This window comes from Haematobia irritans, chromosome 5, assembly GCF_050003625.1.
Source record: "Haematobia irritans isolate KBUSLIRL chromosome 5, ASM5000362v1, whole genome shotgun sequence".
Classification (NCBI taxonomy): Eukaryota; Metazoa; Arthropoda; class Insecta; order Diptera; family Muscidae; genus Haematobia; species Haematobia irritans.
The window spans coordinates 125688574-125704275 of record NC_134401.1 but is presented as its reverse complement, the minus strand read 5'-3'; the positions used below and the strand labels follow the sequence as shown (position 1 = coordinate 125704275).

At 37.0% G+C, this 15702-nt stretch overlaps 1 protein-coding gene across 1 annotated transcript in view; it reads left to right on the top strand.

The window, feature by feature from the left end:
- Sema2a (Semaphorin 2a) overlaps positions 1 to 15702 on the top strand; it is a 260078-nt gene that overhangs the window by 169696 nt on the left and 74680 nt on the right. Inside the window, exon 5 of the mRNA XM_075310277.1 lies at positions 13333 to 13401. Within this exon, the coding sequence (XP_075166392.1) occupies positions 13333 to 13401 (69 nt within the window). The remainder of the gene's footprint in view (positions 1 to 13332; positions 13402 to 15702) is intronic.

Genomic DNA, 15702 nt, shown 5'->3' with positions numbered 1-15702 from the left:
TTTACCGTAATGGCAAGATGCCAAATCCGGCCAAAACAGTACGGAAGAACCGTGTTACTTCAGGAAAGGCAGCAGACGTTTATCCAAACACTTTTTCACGTAAATTTCTAGGTTGACAGTCCCGGAAGCTATGAAAATGCTGCTTTTCAAGACACAGGTACAGATGGCTTGCCAAACCAGATATTTCTTTGCGAACTTTGACAGTTTTATGTGCTTGAAAATATCTGCTACCTTTCCCCTTCCTTTTGCCGTATAAAACTCCTGTCCCGGAAGCTGCTTGTAGTCGGCTTTGACGTAGGTTTCGTCGTCCATTACCACGCAGTCAAACTTCGTCAGCATCGTCGTGTACAGCCTCCGGGATCGCGCTTTGGCCGTCGTATTTTGTTTATCATCGCGATTTGGAGTCACTACCTTCTTGTAAGTCGATAGTCCGGCTCGTTTTTTGGCTCGATGCACGGTTGTAAAGGGTGATTTGTTAAGAGCTTGATAACTTTTTTTAAAAAAAAACGCATAAAATTTGCAAAATCTCATCGGTTCTTTATTTGAAACGTTAGATTGGTCCATGACATTTACTTTTTGAAGATAATTTCATTTAAATGTTGACCGCGGCTGCGTCTTAGGTGGTCCATTCGGAAAGTCCAATTTTGGGCAACCTTTTCGAGCATTTCGGCCGGAATAGCCCGAATTTCTTCGGAAATGTTGTCTTCCAAAGCTGGAATAGTTGCTTGCTTATTTCTGTAGACTTTAGACTTGACGTAGCCCCACAAAAAATAGTCTAAAGGCGTCAAATCGCATGTTCTTGGTGGCCAACTTACCGGTCCATTTCTTGAGATGAATTGTTCTCCGAAGTTTTCCCTCAAAATGGCCATAGAATCGCGAGCTGTGTGGCATGTAGCGCCATCTTGTTGAAACCACATGTCAACCAAGTTCAGTTCTTCCATTTTTGGCAACAAAAAGTTTGTTAGCATCGAACGATAGCGATCGCCATTCACCGTAACGTTGCGTCCAACAGCATCTTTGAAAAAATACGGTCCAATGATTCCACCAGCGTACAAACCACACCAAACAGTGCATTTTTCGGGATGCATGGGCAGTTCTTGAACGGCTTCTGGTTGCTCTTCACTCCAAATGCGGCAATTTTGCTTATTTACGTAGCCATTCAACCAGAAATGAGCCTCATCGCTGAACAAAATTTGTCGATAAAAAAGCGGATTTTCTGCCACTGATTTTGGTAATAAAATTCAATGATTTGCAAGCGTTGCTCGTTAGTAAGTCTATTCATGATGAAATGTCAAAGCATACTGAGCATCTTTCTCTTTGACACCATGTCTGAAATCCCACGTGATCTGTCAAATACTAATGCATGAAAATCCTAACCTCAAAAGAATCACCCTTTAGATGATACACCCAGCTTATTTGCGGCATCTCGGAGAGAGAGGTTAGGGTTTCGCTTGAAACTACCGGCAACTCTCTTTGTCGTCTCAGCGGCTTCCGATGTTCGATTTCCCCCCGATCCAGACTTCCTGGCTGTCGACAAACGTTCCCCAAACACTTTAGTTATATTTATTTATATAAATAAATATATTTAATTATATATAAAGTTTGATACGCTGCTCTTCTTGCTTGGACGGCATTTTGACAACTGAAGAGTGAATTCCAAAATCTAAATAGGAGCAACATTCTACACACACACCTTCAAAATGAGGGGTGTTCAGGTTTTTTAAATGCAAAATTGAAAGAAATACGTCAAGTTTATATTGACCAAATTTTGACCTTATCACCCTTTATAGTGCCTGATTGTAACAAATTTGGCTATGTTGGCCAAACTAATTGAGCGATTTCTCATTTTTAATAATGGATGCAATATTAGCGTCCTACTAGCTCTGTATGTGTAAAATCAAGCATAACTCCAAATATCAGGCATTTCTGTTCAGATTGAGATTAAGCTCCCACAAACATGTAACTGTCAAATTTTCGTAAATATTGAAATGCGATTTATCTCCCAAAACTATTTCAATGATATCCCACAAACGCTTATTTTTACAAATTCTGTAGGAGTGACACAGTCGGTCCACCCGATTTTCTACTTTACTCACTTGTTTCATTTTTTTTTTTTTTTTCGGAAGAAAAAATGTCGGAAATAAAATAAACTTTTACAATTTTAGATATGTTTAGATTTGTTCGTATTGGTTACCTTTGGCCTTTAAAGCCAACACATGTTGGACGGCAGTGGCTCTGCGGAAGCGTGCTAAGTGCGATGGTTGAAATACTCATGGTCTGCGGCCGAAATGTTTGTCTAACCAGGGCTTCAATATTGTCTTTAGGAGATTTTCCCGATAATATTCGGTATTTATTTTGACTCCGTGGTCGATAAATACGAGCAGATGTCCTCTTTGGACAACCCGTTCAATTTGGAAAAGCTTTTCATCGGAGAAAACCAAATTCGGTAAATGGCCACTTTCGTGCAAGCGAAACAACACCTGGTTCTTTCCTGTTTTGTCCTTTTTGTGCTTCGCTGAGTTGTTGCACTTTTTGGATATCACTTCATCTAATATCCACCCTTATAAATTACCCAGTGTCACAGCATCAGAAGAATCAACCATAACAACCACAACAGAAATATTGATGCCGATGACAAGCAAACAAGCTCTATGAAAGAATAGAGTTTATCCAAAGGAAGGTAAACCACCATCCAGCATAATCACATAGTGAAATAAGCCTTATGGTTAGAAAGGGGTAAAGCGAAAAATTCTTAGGCTAAAATTTAAAATGTTTTTGACATTTTATGTTTGTCAGTCTCAACATAAAGTTTGTGTGTGTGTGTGTATATGTGGAATTAGGTGTATACATCTACGTTGCTGTGTATGTGTTTGGGTATGCAATATAGCAAAAATGTTAATAACAAATAGAAAACTTTGCCTTCTAATGAAAACCCCTAAAGAACGGGGAAAATTTTGCTAAGGAAGGAAATAAAGAAGCAAGCAAGGAACATAGAAGTAATAACGATAGACAGAGATGCCAAAGACAAAGTTGACGATGACATTGCTGAAATGTTGATGGTTTTGTTTTTGGGGAAATGAGGTGTTAAAATTTTCTTTTGATGTCTTTTCAATAAATGAAAATTTTGATTTTGTGTGAGCGTCAAAACGTGTCCTCGAGCAACTAACATAAGCATACGTCAACTACAAACCCAGAATACAATCTAAAGATTTTAAATTCTATTGAATTCAGTTTTCATAGGAAATCCGTTTAATGTGACAATTTACTAAATGTTTTTGAACAAAAGATGGTCGAATATTAGGACAAATAGTTTTTTAATGCATTGCACAATGGGAACACATAGATAGCGTCGCTAGCATTAAGTTCATATTATTTTGATATAGTACCAACCTTCAAATGATTCGTGTCAAAATTTGACGTCTGTAAGTCAATTAGTTGGTGAGATAGAGCGTCTTATGTGAAGCAAATTTTGGTATTGTGAAAAAAAATGGGAAAAAAGGAATTTCGTGTTTTGATAAAATACTGTTTTCTGAAGGGAACAAATACGGTGGAAGCAAAAACTTGGCTTGATAATGAGTTTCCGGACTCTGCCCCAGGGAAATCAACAATAATTGATTGGTATTCAAAATTCAAGCGTGGTGAAATGAGCACGGAGGACAGTGAACGCAGTGGATGCCCGAAAGAGGTGGTTACTGACGAAAACATCAAAAAAATCCACTAAATGATTTTGAATGACCGTAAAATGAAGTTGATCGAGATAGCAGAGGCCTTAAAGATATCAAAGGAACGTGTTGGTCATATCATTCTTCAATATTTGGATATGCGGAAGCTCTGTGCAAAATGGGTGCCGCGCGAGCTTACATTTGACCAAAAACAACAACGTGTTGATGATTCTGAGTGGTGTTTGCAGTTGTTAACTCGTAATACAGCCGAGTTTTTCCATCGATATGTGACAATGGATGAAACATGGCTCCATCACTACACTCCTGAGTCCAATCGACAGTCGGCTGAGTGGACAGCGACCGGTGAACCGTCTCCGAAGCGTGGAAAGACTCAAAAGTCTTCTGGCAAAGTAATGGGCTCTGTTTTTTGGGATGCGCATGGAATAATTTTTATCGATTATCTTGAGAAGGGAAAAAAACATCAACAGTGACTATTATATGGCGTTATTGGAGCGTTTGAAGGTCGAAATCGCGGCAAAACGGCCCCATATGAAGAAGAAAAAAGTGTTGTTCCACCAAGACAATACACTGTGCCACAAGTCATTGAGAACGATGGCAAAAATTCATGAATTGGGCTTCGAATTGCTTCCCCACCCACCGTATTCTTCAGATCTGGCCCCCAGCGACTTTTTCTTGTTCTCAGACCTCAAAAGGATTTGGCTACAATGAAAAGGTGATCGCCGAAACTGAAATCTATTTTGAGGCAAGTACTACAAAAATGGTATCAAAAAGGAGTACTACCAAAATGGTATAAAAAAATTGGAAGGTCGTTATAATCGTTGTATCGCTCTTGAAGGGAACTATATTGAATAATAAAAACGAATTTTGACAAAAACAAGTAAGTAAAGTCTAAAGGTGGGCGGGACCGACTATATTATACCCTTCACCCCTATGTAGGCCAAAATTTGTGTTACCATCTCAACTACTTCACATTTGCTAGAAGCTATATAAAGGAGACAATTTTTTTACTTCTAAAAATCTCTAGAATTAAAATTTAAATCCAGTTAAGTGGAGAAAACTTCCATTGAAAATGGGTCTAAAATATGTAACAGTCTACCATATTTCCCCAACTCTGGTGTACGTATATATGGGAGCTATATACAATCTGAACCGATTTTGACTAAATTTGACTTGTATAGTTAGAATAATAATTCTACTATCTATGCGAAATTTCACGTAAATGGGAGTATAACTTTGCCCCCCCTGGTCTTATGAGTGCAAATCCGACGGAAGATATATATGGGAGCCATATCTAAATCTGAACCGATTTCAACCAAATTTGGCACAATCACCGATACTACTAAACGTACTCCTTGTGCGAAATTTGAAGCAAATAACGGCAAAACCCTGGATTTTCAGGCCATATAAGTTCAAATCGGACGAAAGATATATATGGGAGCTATATCTAAATGTGAATCGATTTTGATCATATTTGGCACATACAATAGTATCGTTAAAAGTACCGCTTGTGCAAAATTTGAAGTAAGTCAGGGCAAAACTCGGGCTTTTGAGACCATATAAGTCCAAATCGGGCGAAAGATATATATGTGAGCTATATCTAAATCTGAACCGATTTTAAGAAAACTTGACACACTTAACGATACTATTAAATGTACCCCTTGTGCAAAATTTGAAGCAAATCACGGCAAAACTCTGGCTTTTGTGGCCATATGTAAGACTGTGTAAGTTCAAATCGGACGAAATTTGAACCGATTCAATCATATTTACCAAGCATTGGTAGAATGTCAATTCTACCCTCTGTGCAAAATTTCACGAAGATCGGTAGTAAACTTTGGCTTCTGTGGTCATATGAGTCTAAATCGGACGAAAGATATATATGGGAGCTATATCTAAATATGAACCGATTGGGCTGATATTTTGCAGGATTTTCGAGATTCATAAAATATTTGGATGTACGATATTTCAAGAAAATCGGTTGATAAACACGCTAACTATGACCAAATCGGGGATAAATATATATGGCAGCTATATCTAAATCGGAACCGATTTTTTCCAAAACCAATAGCGATTGTCTCTGTCCCAAGAAACGGCCCTATGCCAAATTTGAGAACGATCGGACTTAAATTGCGAGCTGTACTTTGTGCACAAAATTACATATACAGACAGACGGACGGACAGACAGACAGACAGACGGACGGACGGACATCGCTAAATCGACTCAGAATTTAATTCTAAGCCGATCGGTATACTAAAAGATGGGTCTATGACCACTATTTCTTGGCGTTACATACAAATGCACAAACTTATTATACCCTGTACCACAGTAGTGGTGAAGGGTATAAAAATGTGTTTTTCTTTGTTAGACCGGGGACTTACCAGCCAACTTGTTATATAACCTGTAAATTAAAAAGAAAATTTTGTATAAAATATATAAACCAATCCGCAGATTTGACTTCCAGAGCCTCTTGGAAGAGCACATTTCATCCGATCCGGTTGCTGGTAACAGTGCAAAAATTGTTCCATATCGATCCATATTTTATACAGCCCGCCTATAAACCGATACCCAACATTTGACTTCTAATATCTCATGGAGGAACAAATTTCATCCGACTCGCCTGTTGTCTGCACGAAGGTCAAGCTCGAAGATGGACCATATCGGTGCAGGTTGTTACATTAAAGTCGGGAAGCTTCACAGGCAGAATCGATCTGCCTGGGAACGTATACGTGATCAAATCTACATGAAATTTAATATTTTTCAAAGTAGTCCGATACAAAGAAGAATTTTATGAGGAAACTATGATAATTGATTCACGATGGTAGGTATTTAAGATTCTACCCGCCCGAACTTAAGGCCATATTTACTTGTTTAATTAAACCATGGGGAAATACATAGTTTCTAACTAATGAAGCAGTGTTCAAATTACAAAGAAAATTGTGAATAAAATATATAAACCGATTCGCAGATTCAACTTCCAGAACCTCTTGGAAGAACACATTTCATCCGATTGCCTTTTCTAATAACCATGCAAACATTTTACCATATCGATCCATATTTATCTAAAGCCCTCATATAAACCGACCCCCAAGATTTGACTTGGGGGTCGGTTTATATGTTCCTCTTTTAGAGGAACAAATTTCATCCGATTCATCTGTTGTCTGCACGAAGACCAAGCTCGAAGATGGACTATAAAGGGGGATACGGTCAAAATTTGGTCAATATTAACTTGACGTATTTCTTTCAATTTTGCATTTAAAAAACCTGAACACCCCTCATTTTGAAGGTGTGTGTGTGTACAATGTTGCTCCTATTTTTATTTTGGAATTCACTCTTCAGTTTTCAAAATGCCGTCCAAGCAAGAAGAGCAGCATATCAAAATTTTGCTCGCGCATCGCGAAAATCCGAGCTACTCGCACGCAAAGCAAAATCGCTAAAAGTTGCCAAATCAACCATTACAAATGTAATTAAAGTGTTTGGGGAACGTTTGTCGACAGCCAGGAAGTCTGGATCGGGGGGAAATCGAAAACCGGAAGAGAGTTGCCGGTAGTTTCAAGCGAAACCCTAACCTCTCTCTCCGAGATGCCGCAAATAAGCTGGGTGTATTGTCTACAACCATGCATCGAGCCAAAAAACGAGCCGGACTATCGACTTACAAGAAGGTAGTGACTCCAAATCGCGATGATAAACAAAATACGACGGCCAAAGCGCGATCACGGAGGCTGTTCGATGCTGACGAAGTTTGACTGCGTGGTAATGGACGACGAAACCTACGTCAAAGCCGACTACAAGCAGCTTCCGGACGGGACAGTTTTATACGGCAAAAGGAAGGGGAAAGGTAGTAGATATTTTCAAGCACATAAAACTGTCAAAGTTCGCAAAGAAATATCTGGTTTGGCAAGCCATCTGTACCTGTGGCTTTAAAAGCAGCATTTTCATAGCTTCCGGGACTGTCAACCAAGAAATTTACGTGAAAGAGTGTTTGAATAAACGTCTGCTGCCTTTCCTGAAGAAACACGGTTGTTCCGTACTGTTTTGGCCGGATTTGGCATCTTGCCATTACGGTAAAAAGGCCATGGAGTGGTACGCCGCCAACAACGTGCAGGTGGTTCCCAAGGACAAGAACCCTCACAACACGCCAGAGCTCCGCCCAATTGAGAAATACTGGGCTATTGTCAAGCGGAACCTAAAGAAGACCAAAAAAACTGCTAAGGACGAGCAGCAGTTCAAGGCAAACTGGCTTTCTGCGGCGAAGAAGGTGGACAAGGTGGCTGTACAAAATCTGATGGCAGGTGTCAAGCGTGAGGCCCGGCAATTCGGATTTGGAAAAGCGAAAGCCTAACTGAATATTTTTCCTGAATTTTATACTAATTGAACTTGAAAAATAAATTTAATTTGATTTTTTAAATAAACGATTTCACCGATTTACACGCGTTTTCCCTTGACCAAATTTTGACCGTATCACCCTTTATCGGTGTAGGTTTTTATATAGCCCCCATTAAAGTCGGGAAGATTAACATTTGAATCGATCTGCCTGGGAGCGTATCCGTAATCAATATATAAAGAAGAATTTTATAAGGATACTATGATATTTGATTCATGGTGGTAGGTATTTAAGATTCGACCCGCCCGAACTTAAGGCCATTTTTACTTGTTTAATTAAAACATGGGGAAATATATATTTTCTAACTAATGAAGCAGTGTTTTGTTCCTGTGAAAATTTTTTATATGGGAATTCGACTGTATTAGGGATTTTTTCCCTCTTTTGATTTAAAGTGTTTAAAATTTTATATAAAGCTTCTCAAATGAATATTAATATTCCACATAGAAATCATGTTTTCATTCCATCCTATGTGTAGTATATTTAAAAATATACTCCTCTCTCCTTCTTAAATAGCAGAAATCCTTCTACAGGATCTTCGTTTGCAAGGATTTAAATGTAATAACAAAATGTTAGTTTAGTGTATTGTCCCCCTGAGCTATTCACTACATTTCCATGTAGCATGGATTGAGGGCAAGTCGAACAACGATGTCCTTTTGCAAATGACACAAACTAAAAAGGGTATCCCCTTTTGAATAAATGAAGATTATTTACATATAAAAGTGGATAATAGACCTCATCAGGGGATGGAACGTAAAAAGCAAAGGAAATGCAGAGGTGCTAATAGCTCCCACTTGTTCGTTCGTTCGTTCGTTGGTCCGTCCATAAGGAAAAATTCTAATTAAATGTCAATGCAAAGGAAAATGTGTAGCCGGTCTATGTACAATTCACCTCTACCGCTACACTCCTCTCCACGTTTAATACAGAGAAGTAAATCTGGGTAACTATTCAAGCGTATATTTTATTTAAACTATTTACTTATGAAAAATCTATTTGAAAACACTAACCCCAACAACAACACCAAAGTGTTGAAAACAGATGTAGAAGTAGAAAAATTTTCCCTTGCCCCATGCTGGGAATCGCAATCGTTCTTTTGTTACCTTTGATGTGGACATATTTCACTTTGGCCTTTAGGGTATCTGGATGTTTCTGTGCTTTGATCACTGAAATGCTCAAGTCAATGTTACAGGCTTTTTGTGATGTAATATCCCCAACTAATAATTTGGAGATTAGTTTAAAGAAAGCAGGGGAAACTTTGGAAGGATATAATAGGAGTCGAGATACTATAATTTTTTGTTACAAGTCCTCAGTACCACCAAGATGGACAAAAAGGAAAAAATGTGAAATTTTAAAATTTCTCCGAATTTCTGAAAACATAACATTACTATTTCAAAATAACAACAAATATAAAACAAACGTATTTAACAAAACTAGTAAAAATTCTACCAAAAAAATTAAAAATTTATAAACTTTTCCCAAAGCCGAGGCAAACAATTTTAGAAGCCTGTCAATAGGGTTCCCGTCTACATAAGATCTCAAAATGTGGCTCACTAATTGGGCTCTAACCATACAAAATTTCAAAGAGTGATATATAGCCGTTGCCAAATGACGGATATTTTGCTATTTGTGTTATCTAACCCTTCTATGCAATCAGGGAGCCACCGGGGTGCAATGGTTAGGATGCCTTGCATGCACAAGGTCGTGGGTTCGATTCCTGCTTCGACCGAACACCAAAAAGTTTTTCAATGGTGGATTATCCCACCTCAGTAATGTTGGTGACATTTCTGAGTGTTTCAAAGCTTCTCTAAGTGGTTTCACTGCAATGTGGAACGCCGTTCGGACTCGGCTATAAAAAAGAAGTCCCTTGTCATTGAGCTTAACGTGGAATCGGGCAGCACTCAGTGATAAAAGAGAATTTCACCACTGTGGTATCACAATGGACTGAATAGTCTAAGTGAGCCTGATATATCGGGCTGCCACCTAACCTAACCTATGCAATCAGATATTTTTTAACCCTTTGTATGGGAGACACGTGAAGGAGAGGTTCGATTGGAACAAAACTTCGCATTTGCCTTTGTTTTGACCATTAAGAAGGTCCTTCAAAGTTTTGCTTTCCTACAATGCCTCCTTTTATTTTGGTCCATTCCTTGTATGTGCATCTGTTCTCCGTTTGACACCACATGTATGTTGATGAACGGTTCATGAACGGATCGTTTTGAAACGCGTACGCCGTTCATGATGTTTTTTTAATGGGTGTATGGAGGCTCACACAATTATCATCGGCTGCGCTTGCGTTCTGGTAACCAATAGGAGGTGTACATTTTCAGCTGACCTTTTTGGCAAGTAAACCCGACCATTTTGTTATACCCTCCACCATAGGATGGGGTGGAGGGTATTCCGATTGTAACACACCGAAATATTGCTCTAAGACCCCATAAAGTATATATATTCTGGGTCGTGGTGAAATTCTGACTCGATCTAAGCATGTCCGTCCGTCCGCCCATCTGTTGAAATCGCGCTAATTTCCGCACGAAACAAGCTATCGACTTGAAACTTGGCACAAGTAGTTTTTATTGATGTAGGACGGATGGTATTGCAAATGGGCCTTATCGGTCCACTTTTACGTATAGACCCCATATAAACGGACCCCCAAATTTGGCTTGCGAAGCCTCAAAGAGAAGCAAATTTCATCCGATCTGGCTGAAATTTGGTACATTGGGTTGGCATATGGTCTCTAACAACCATGCAAAAATTGGTCCACAATTATATATAGCCCCCATATAAACCGATCCCCAGATTTGGCTTGCGCAGCCTGAAACTTGGCACAAGTAGTTTTTATTGATGTAGGACGGATGGTATTGCAAATGGGCCTTATCGGTCCACTTTTACGTATAGACCCCATATAAACGGACCCCCAAATTTGGCTTGCGAAGCCTCAAAGAAAAGCAAATTTCATCCGATCTGGCTGAAATTTGGTACATTGGGTTGGCATATGGTCTCTAACAACCATGCAAAAATTGGTCCACAATTATATATAGCCCCCATATAAACCGATCCCCAGATTTGGCTTGCGCAGCCTCAAAGAGAAACAAATTTTATGCGATCCAGCTGAAATTTGGTACATGGTGTTGGTATATGGTCTTTAACAACCATGCATAAATTGGTCCACATCGGTCCATATATATATATATATATATAGCCCCCATATAAACCGATCCCCAGATTTGGCTTGCGGGCCTCTAAGAGAAGCAAATTTCATCCGATCCGGCTGAAATTTGGTACATGGTATTGGTATATGGTCTTTAACAACCACGCATGAATTGGTCCACATCGGTCCATAATTATATATAGCCCCCATATAAACCGATCCCTAGATTTGGCTTGCGGAGTCTCTACGAGAAGAAAATTTCATCCGATTCGGTTGAAATTTGATATGTGGAGTTAGTATATGACCTCTAACAACCATGCTAAAATTGGTCCATATCGGTTCATAGTTATATATAGACCCGATCCGCAGATTTGACATCCGGAGCCTCTTGAAGGAGCAAAATTCATCCGATCCGGTTGAAATTTGGTACATTTCGCTGTTATATGGCCGATAACAACCATTCCAAAATTTGTCCGTGTCATAGCCCCGAGATAAACCGATCCCCAATCACAGAAAAATTGGCCCTTTTCGGTTCACAATCACGATTGCCACTCGAGCCAAAAATAATCCACCAAAATTTTATTGCCATAAAAAATTTTGTCAAAAAAATTTTTTTTTCTATAGACAATTTCGTTTTGTTGCATTACTGCAGTAACAAAATGAAATAAAAAAAATAAGATTAAGGAACTTGTAGTTATATGATAAGATGATGTATAGTGGGAGTAGAGATGATTCAATTTGTAAGAGGAAAATTGTTAGATGTTTTCTCCATAAGGAGTTAGCATAAAGGTCCTAAAATTGAGTTATATATCCCAGCCAGATCTATACTAAAGGCTGTGGAAAGGTTCATTCGCCCGAACCGAAACATGTACAGTTTAGGCGTGTATAGATTTGTATCTGGCGTTTTCTTTTCATTGACTCCATTAACCAAGTTCTTTAATCTAATTTGGACCATAAAAGCTCGAATAATAATTGTAAAATTAAATATTTTGTCAAAACTTTATTTCTATAGAAAATATTGTCAAAATTTTATATTTCTATAGAAAGTTTTGTCAAAATTTTATTTCTTTAGAAAATTTTGTCAAAACATAATCTCTATAGAAAATTTTGTCAAAATTTTATTTCTATAGAAATTTTTTTTCAGAATTTTATTTCTGTAAAAAATTTTTTCAAAATTTTATTTCTATAGAAAATTTATGAAGCACCTCTTAGTTAGAGAGGAATATTTTACAAAATCTTTTAAAACATCAATAACTCTAACAATCTACCAAACAGTAAAAAATCTGTCATTTTTGGTAGAATCGTGTTCATAATTGTATATAGATTAAAAAAAAACGACCACAATATTTCAATTCTGGCTTTATAATTACCGCACAATTGTTCATATCGATTCGTAATTATTTCTTCCCTATATATATCGGCCTTTGTTTTGCCTAATATATATCCCAAGTGAACTAACTCACAATTTAGAAGATGATGTTAAGAAGTTTTAAGATGCCTTGCCATCGGCCGCAACCCAAGTAATTCAATTGTGTATGACCTTTTTTAGTAGAAGTTTCTACGCAATCCATGGTGGAGGGAACATAAGATACGGCCTGGCCGAACGTACGGCCGTATATACCTGTTTTTTTTTTTTACAAATTTCTCAATTTCGAATAGATTTCCATATCAGAAACCCAATTTCAGTAACTGTTCACTTTCGTTCAAGAGAAGTTCTTTCTAGTCTAACATTTTTTTCTGCATGGGTGAACACTCCTTTTGGGAACATTTGAGTCGATTTTATTTCAGTCTCACTTGGACTCTTCATTCCATTTAAAGGTTGCTTATTGAACTCATCATAGATTGTAGTTTTAGTTTTAGTCCAAAAACCTTGGGAAACACCTTCATTCAAATAAGAATGCCATATTTAATCTCATTGGAAACTAATATATATATGGCTTGCAATCATTGCGTTTGTAATCATCCATAGAATTACTATCATCATATTACTCTTCGATAATTTACTAATCGTATTAGTTTTTTTTTTTTCTCATTTATTCTTCTTCGTCTTCTTTGTATGTCAATAGCCTAATCAACAGTGTTTATAATATTTTCTTACATTTCTTTTTTTTTTTGCTCTTTTCAGCGTGATCTTATCAATTTAGAACCCACCAGAGACGATGTTGTTAGCTGCGTATCCAAAGGCAAAAGCCAGGTAAGTTTAATTTAAAACTAAATCGAAGTAAAGTAAAGAAGTCTTACCTACATCCAATAAATAGAATAGTAGTTGCATCCTTTGGAGTTCTGTTATTAAAGTCTCTAAGCCGATTTGAAACTGTCTCAATACACGGGAATAGTGGTAGGCGATGCACAGCCATATATCCTTTTATCCTTCATGTTAGTGCATCAGTCAATAGGTTAACGGCAAATATGGCTCAGTGGTTATTTTGTCGGGTTTCTTTGGAGAGAACATAAGAGAATATTGATTTTAAGCTATAACTTAGAGATAAAAGAAACATGAAAAGAAAGTAATAAGTAGAGGGGCCGAATTTTATATACATCCACTATGGTCTTCGTTAGAGCCTGCTGTAGAGAAATCTTAATTATTGAAAAATCGAGATTAAGAAGGCACAATCTAAGAAATATTTCTTTGAGTATTTTATTTGATAAAAAAAATTAATTTACAAATCGAAAAGCACAACGATTTAAGATTTTTGGTAAATTGAATAAAAATTGTGGCTGGTTATAAAATAAAGTGAAAGAACAGGAATTATATCATAGAAAACAAGTATATACGGCCGTAAGTTCGGCCAGGCCGAATCTTATGTACCCTCCACCACGGATTGCGTAGGAACTTCTACTAAAGGCTGTCATCCACAATCGAATTACTTGGGTTGCGATAACACTTGCAGATGGCAAGGTATCGTAAAACTTTTTAACACTGTCTTCTAAATTGTAAGTTAGCCCATACGGGGTATATGTTAAACAAAAAAAGCCGATTAAATACGTATATAATCTAGTTTGACAAAATTTTCTATAGAAATAAAATTTTGACAAAATTTTCTATAAAAATGAAACCTTGACAAAATTTGCTATAGAAATAAAATTTTGACAAAATTTTCTATAGAAATAAAAATTTGACAACATTTTCTATAGAAATAAAAACTTGACAAAATTTTCTATAGAAATAAAATGTTGACAAAATTTTCTATGGAAGTAAAATGTTGACAAAATTTTCTATAGCAATACAATTTTGACAAAAATTTCTATAGAAATAAAATTTTGACAAAATTTTGTATAGAAATAAAATGTTGACAAAATTTTCTACAGAAATAAATTATTTACAAAATTTTCTATAGAAATAAAATTTTGACAAACATTTCTATAGAAATAAACTTTTGACAAAACTTTCTATAGAAATGAAATTTTAACAAAACTTTCTATAGTAATAAAATTTGACAAAATTTTCTATGGAAATAAAGTTTTGGTAGATTACAAAATTTTCTATAGAAATAAAATTTTGACAAAATTATCTATGGAAATAAAATTTTGACAAACATTTGTATAGAAATAAACTTTTGACAAAACTTTCTATAGAAATGAAATTTTGACAAAACTTTCTATAGTAATAAAATTTGACAAAATTTTCTATGGAAATAAAGTTTTGGTAGATTATTTTTGGCGATATGGACCAATTTTTGTGTAATAAGTCATCGGCTATATATAACTAAAGACCGATATGGACCAATTTTTACATGGCTGTTAGAGGCCATATATTGACAAAATGTACCAAATTTCAACCGTATCGGATGACTTTTGCTCCTCCAAGAGGTTCCGGACGTCAAATCTGGGGACGGTTTATAAGGGAACTATATATAATTATGGACCGATATGGACCAATTTTTGCATGGTTGTTAGAGACCATATACTAACACCATGTACCAAATTTCAACTGGATCGGATGAATTTTGCTCTTCCAAGAGGCTCCGGAGGTCAAATCTGGGGATCGGTTTATATGGGGGCTATATATAATTATGGACCGATATTGACCAATTTTTGCATGGTTATTAGAGGCCGTAAACTAACATCAGGTACCAAATTTCAACCGGATCGGATGAATTTTGCCCCTCCAAGAGGCTCCGGAGGTCAAATCTGGGGATCGGTTTATATGGGGGCTATATATAATTATGGACCGATATGGACCAATTTTTGCATGGTTATTAAAAACCGTATACTAAGACCACGTACTAAATTTCAACCGCATCGGATGAATTTTGCTCCTCCAAGAGGCTCTGGTGGTCAAATCTGGGGATCGGTTTATATGGGAGCTATATATAATTATGGACCGATATGGACCAATTTTTGCATGGTTGTTAGAGGCCGCATAATAACATCAGGTACCAAATTTCAACCGGATCGGATGAATTTTGCCCCTCCTAAAGTCTCCGGAGGTCAAATCTGGGGATCGGTTTATATGGGGGCTATATATAATTATGGACCGATATGGACCAATTTT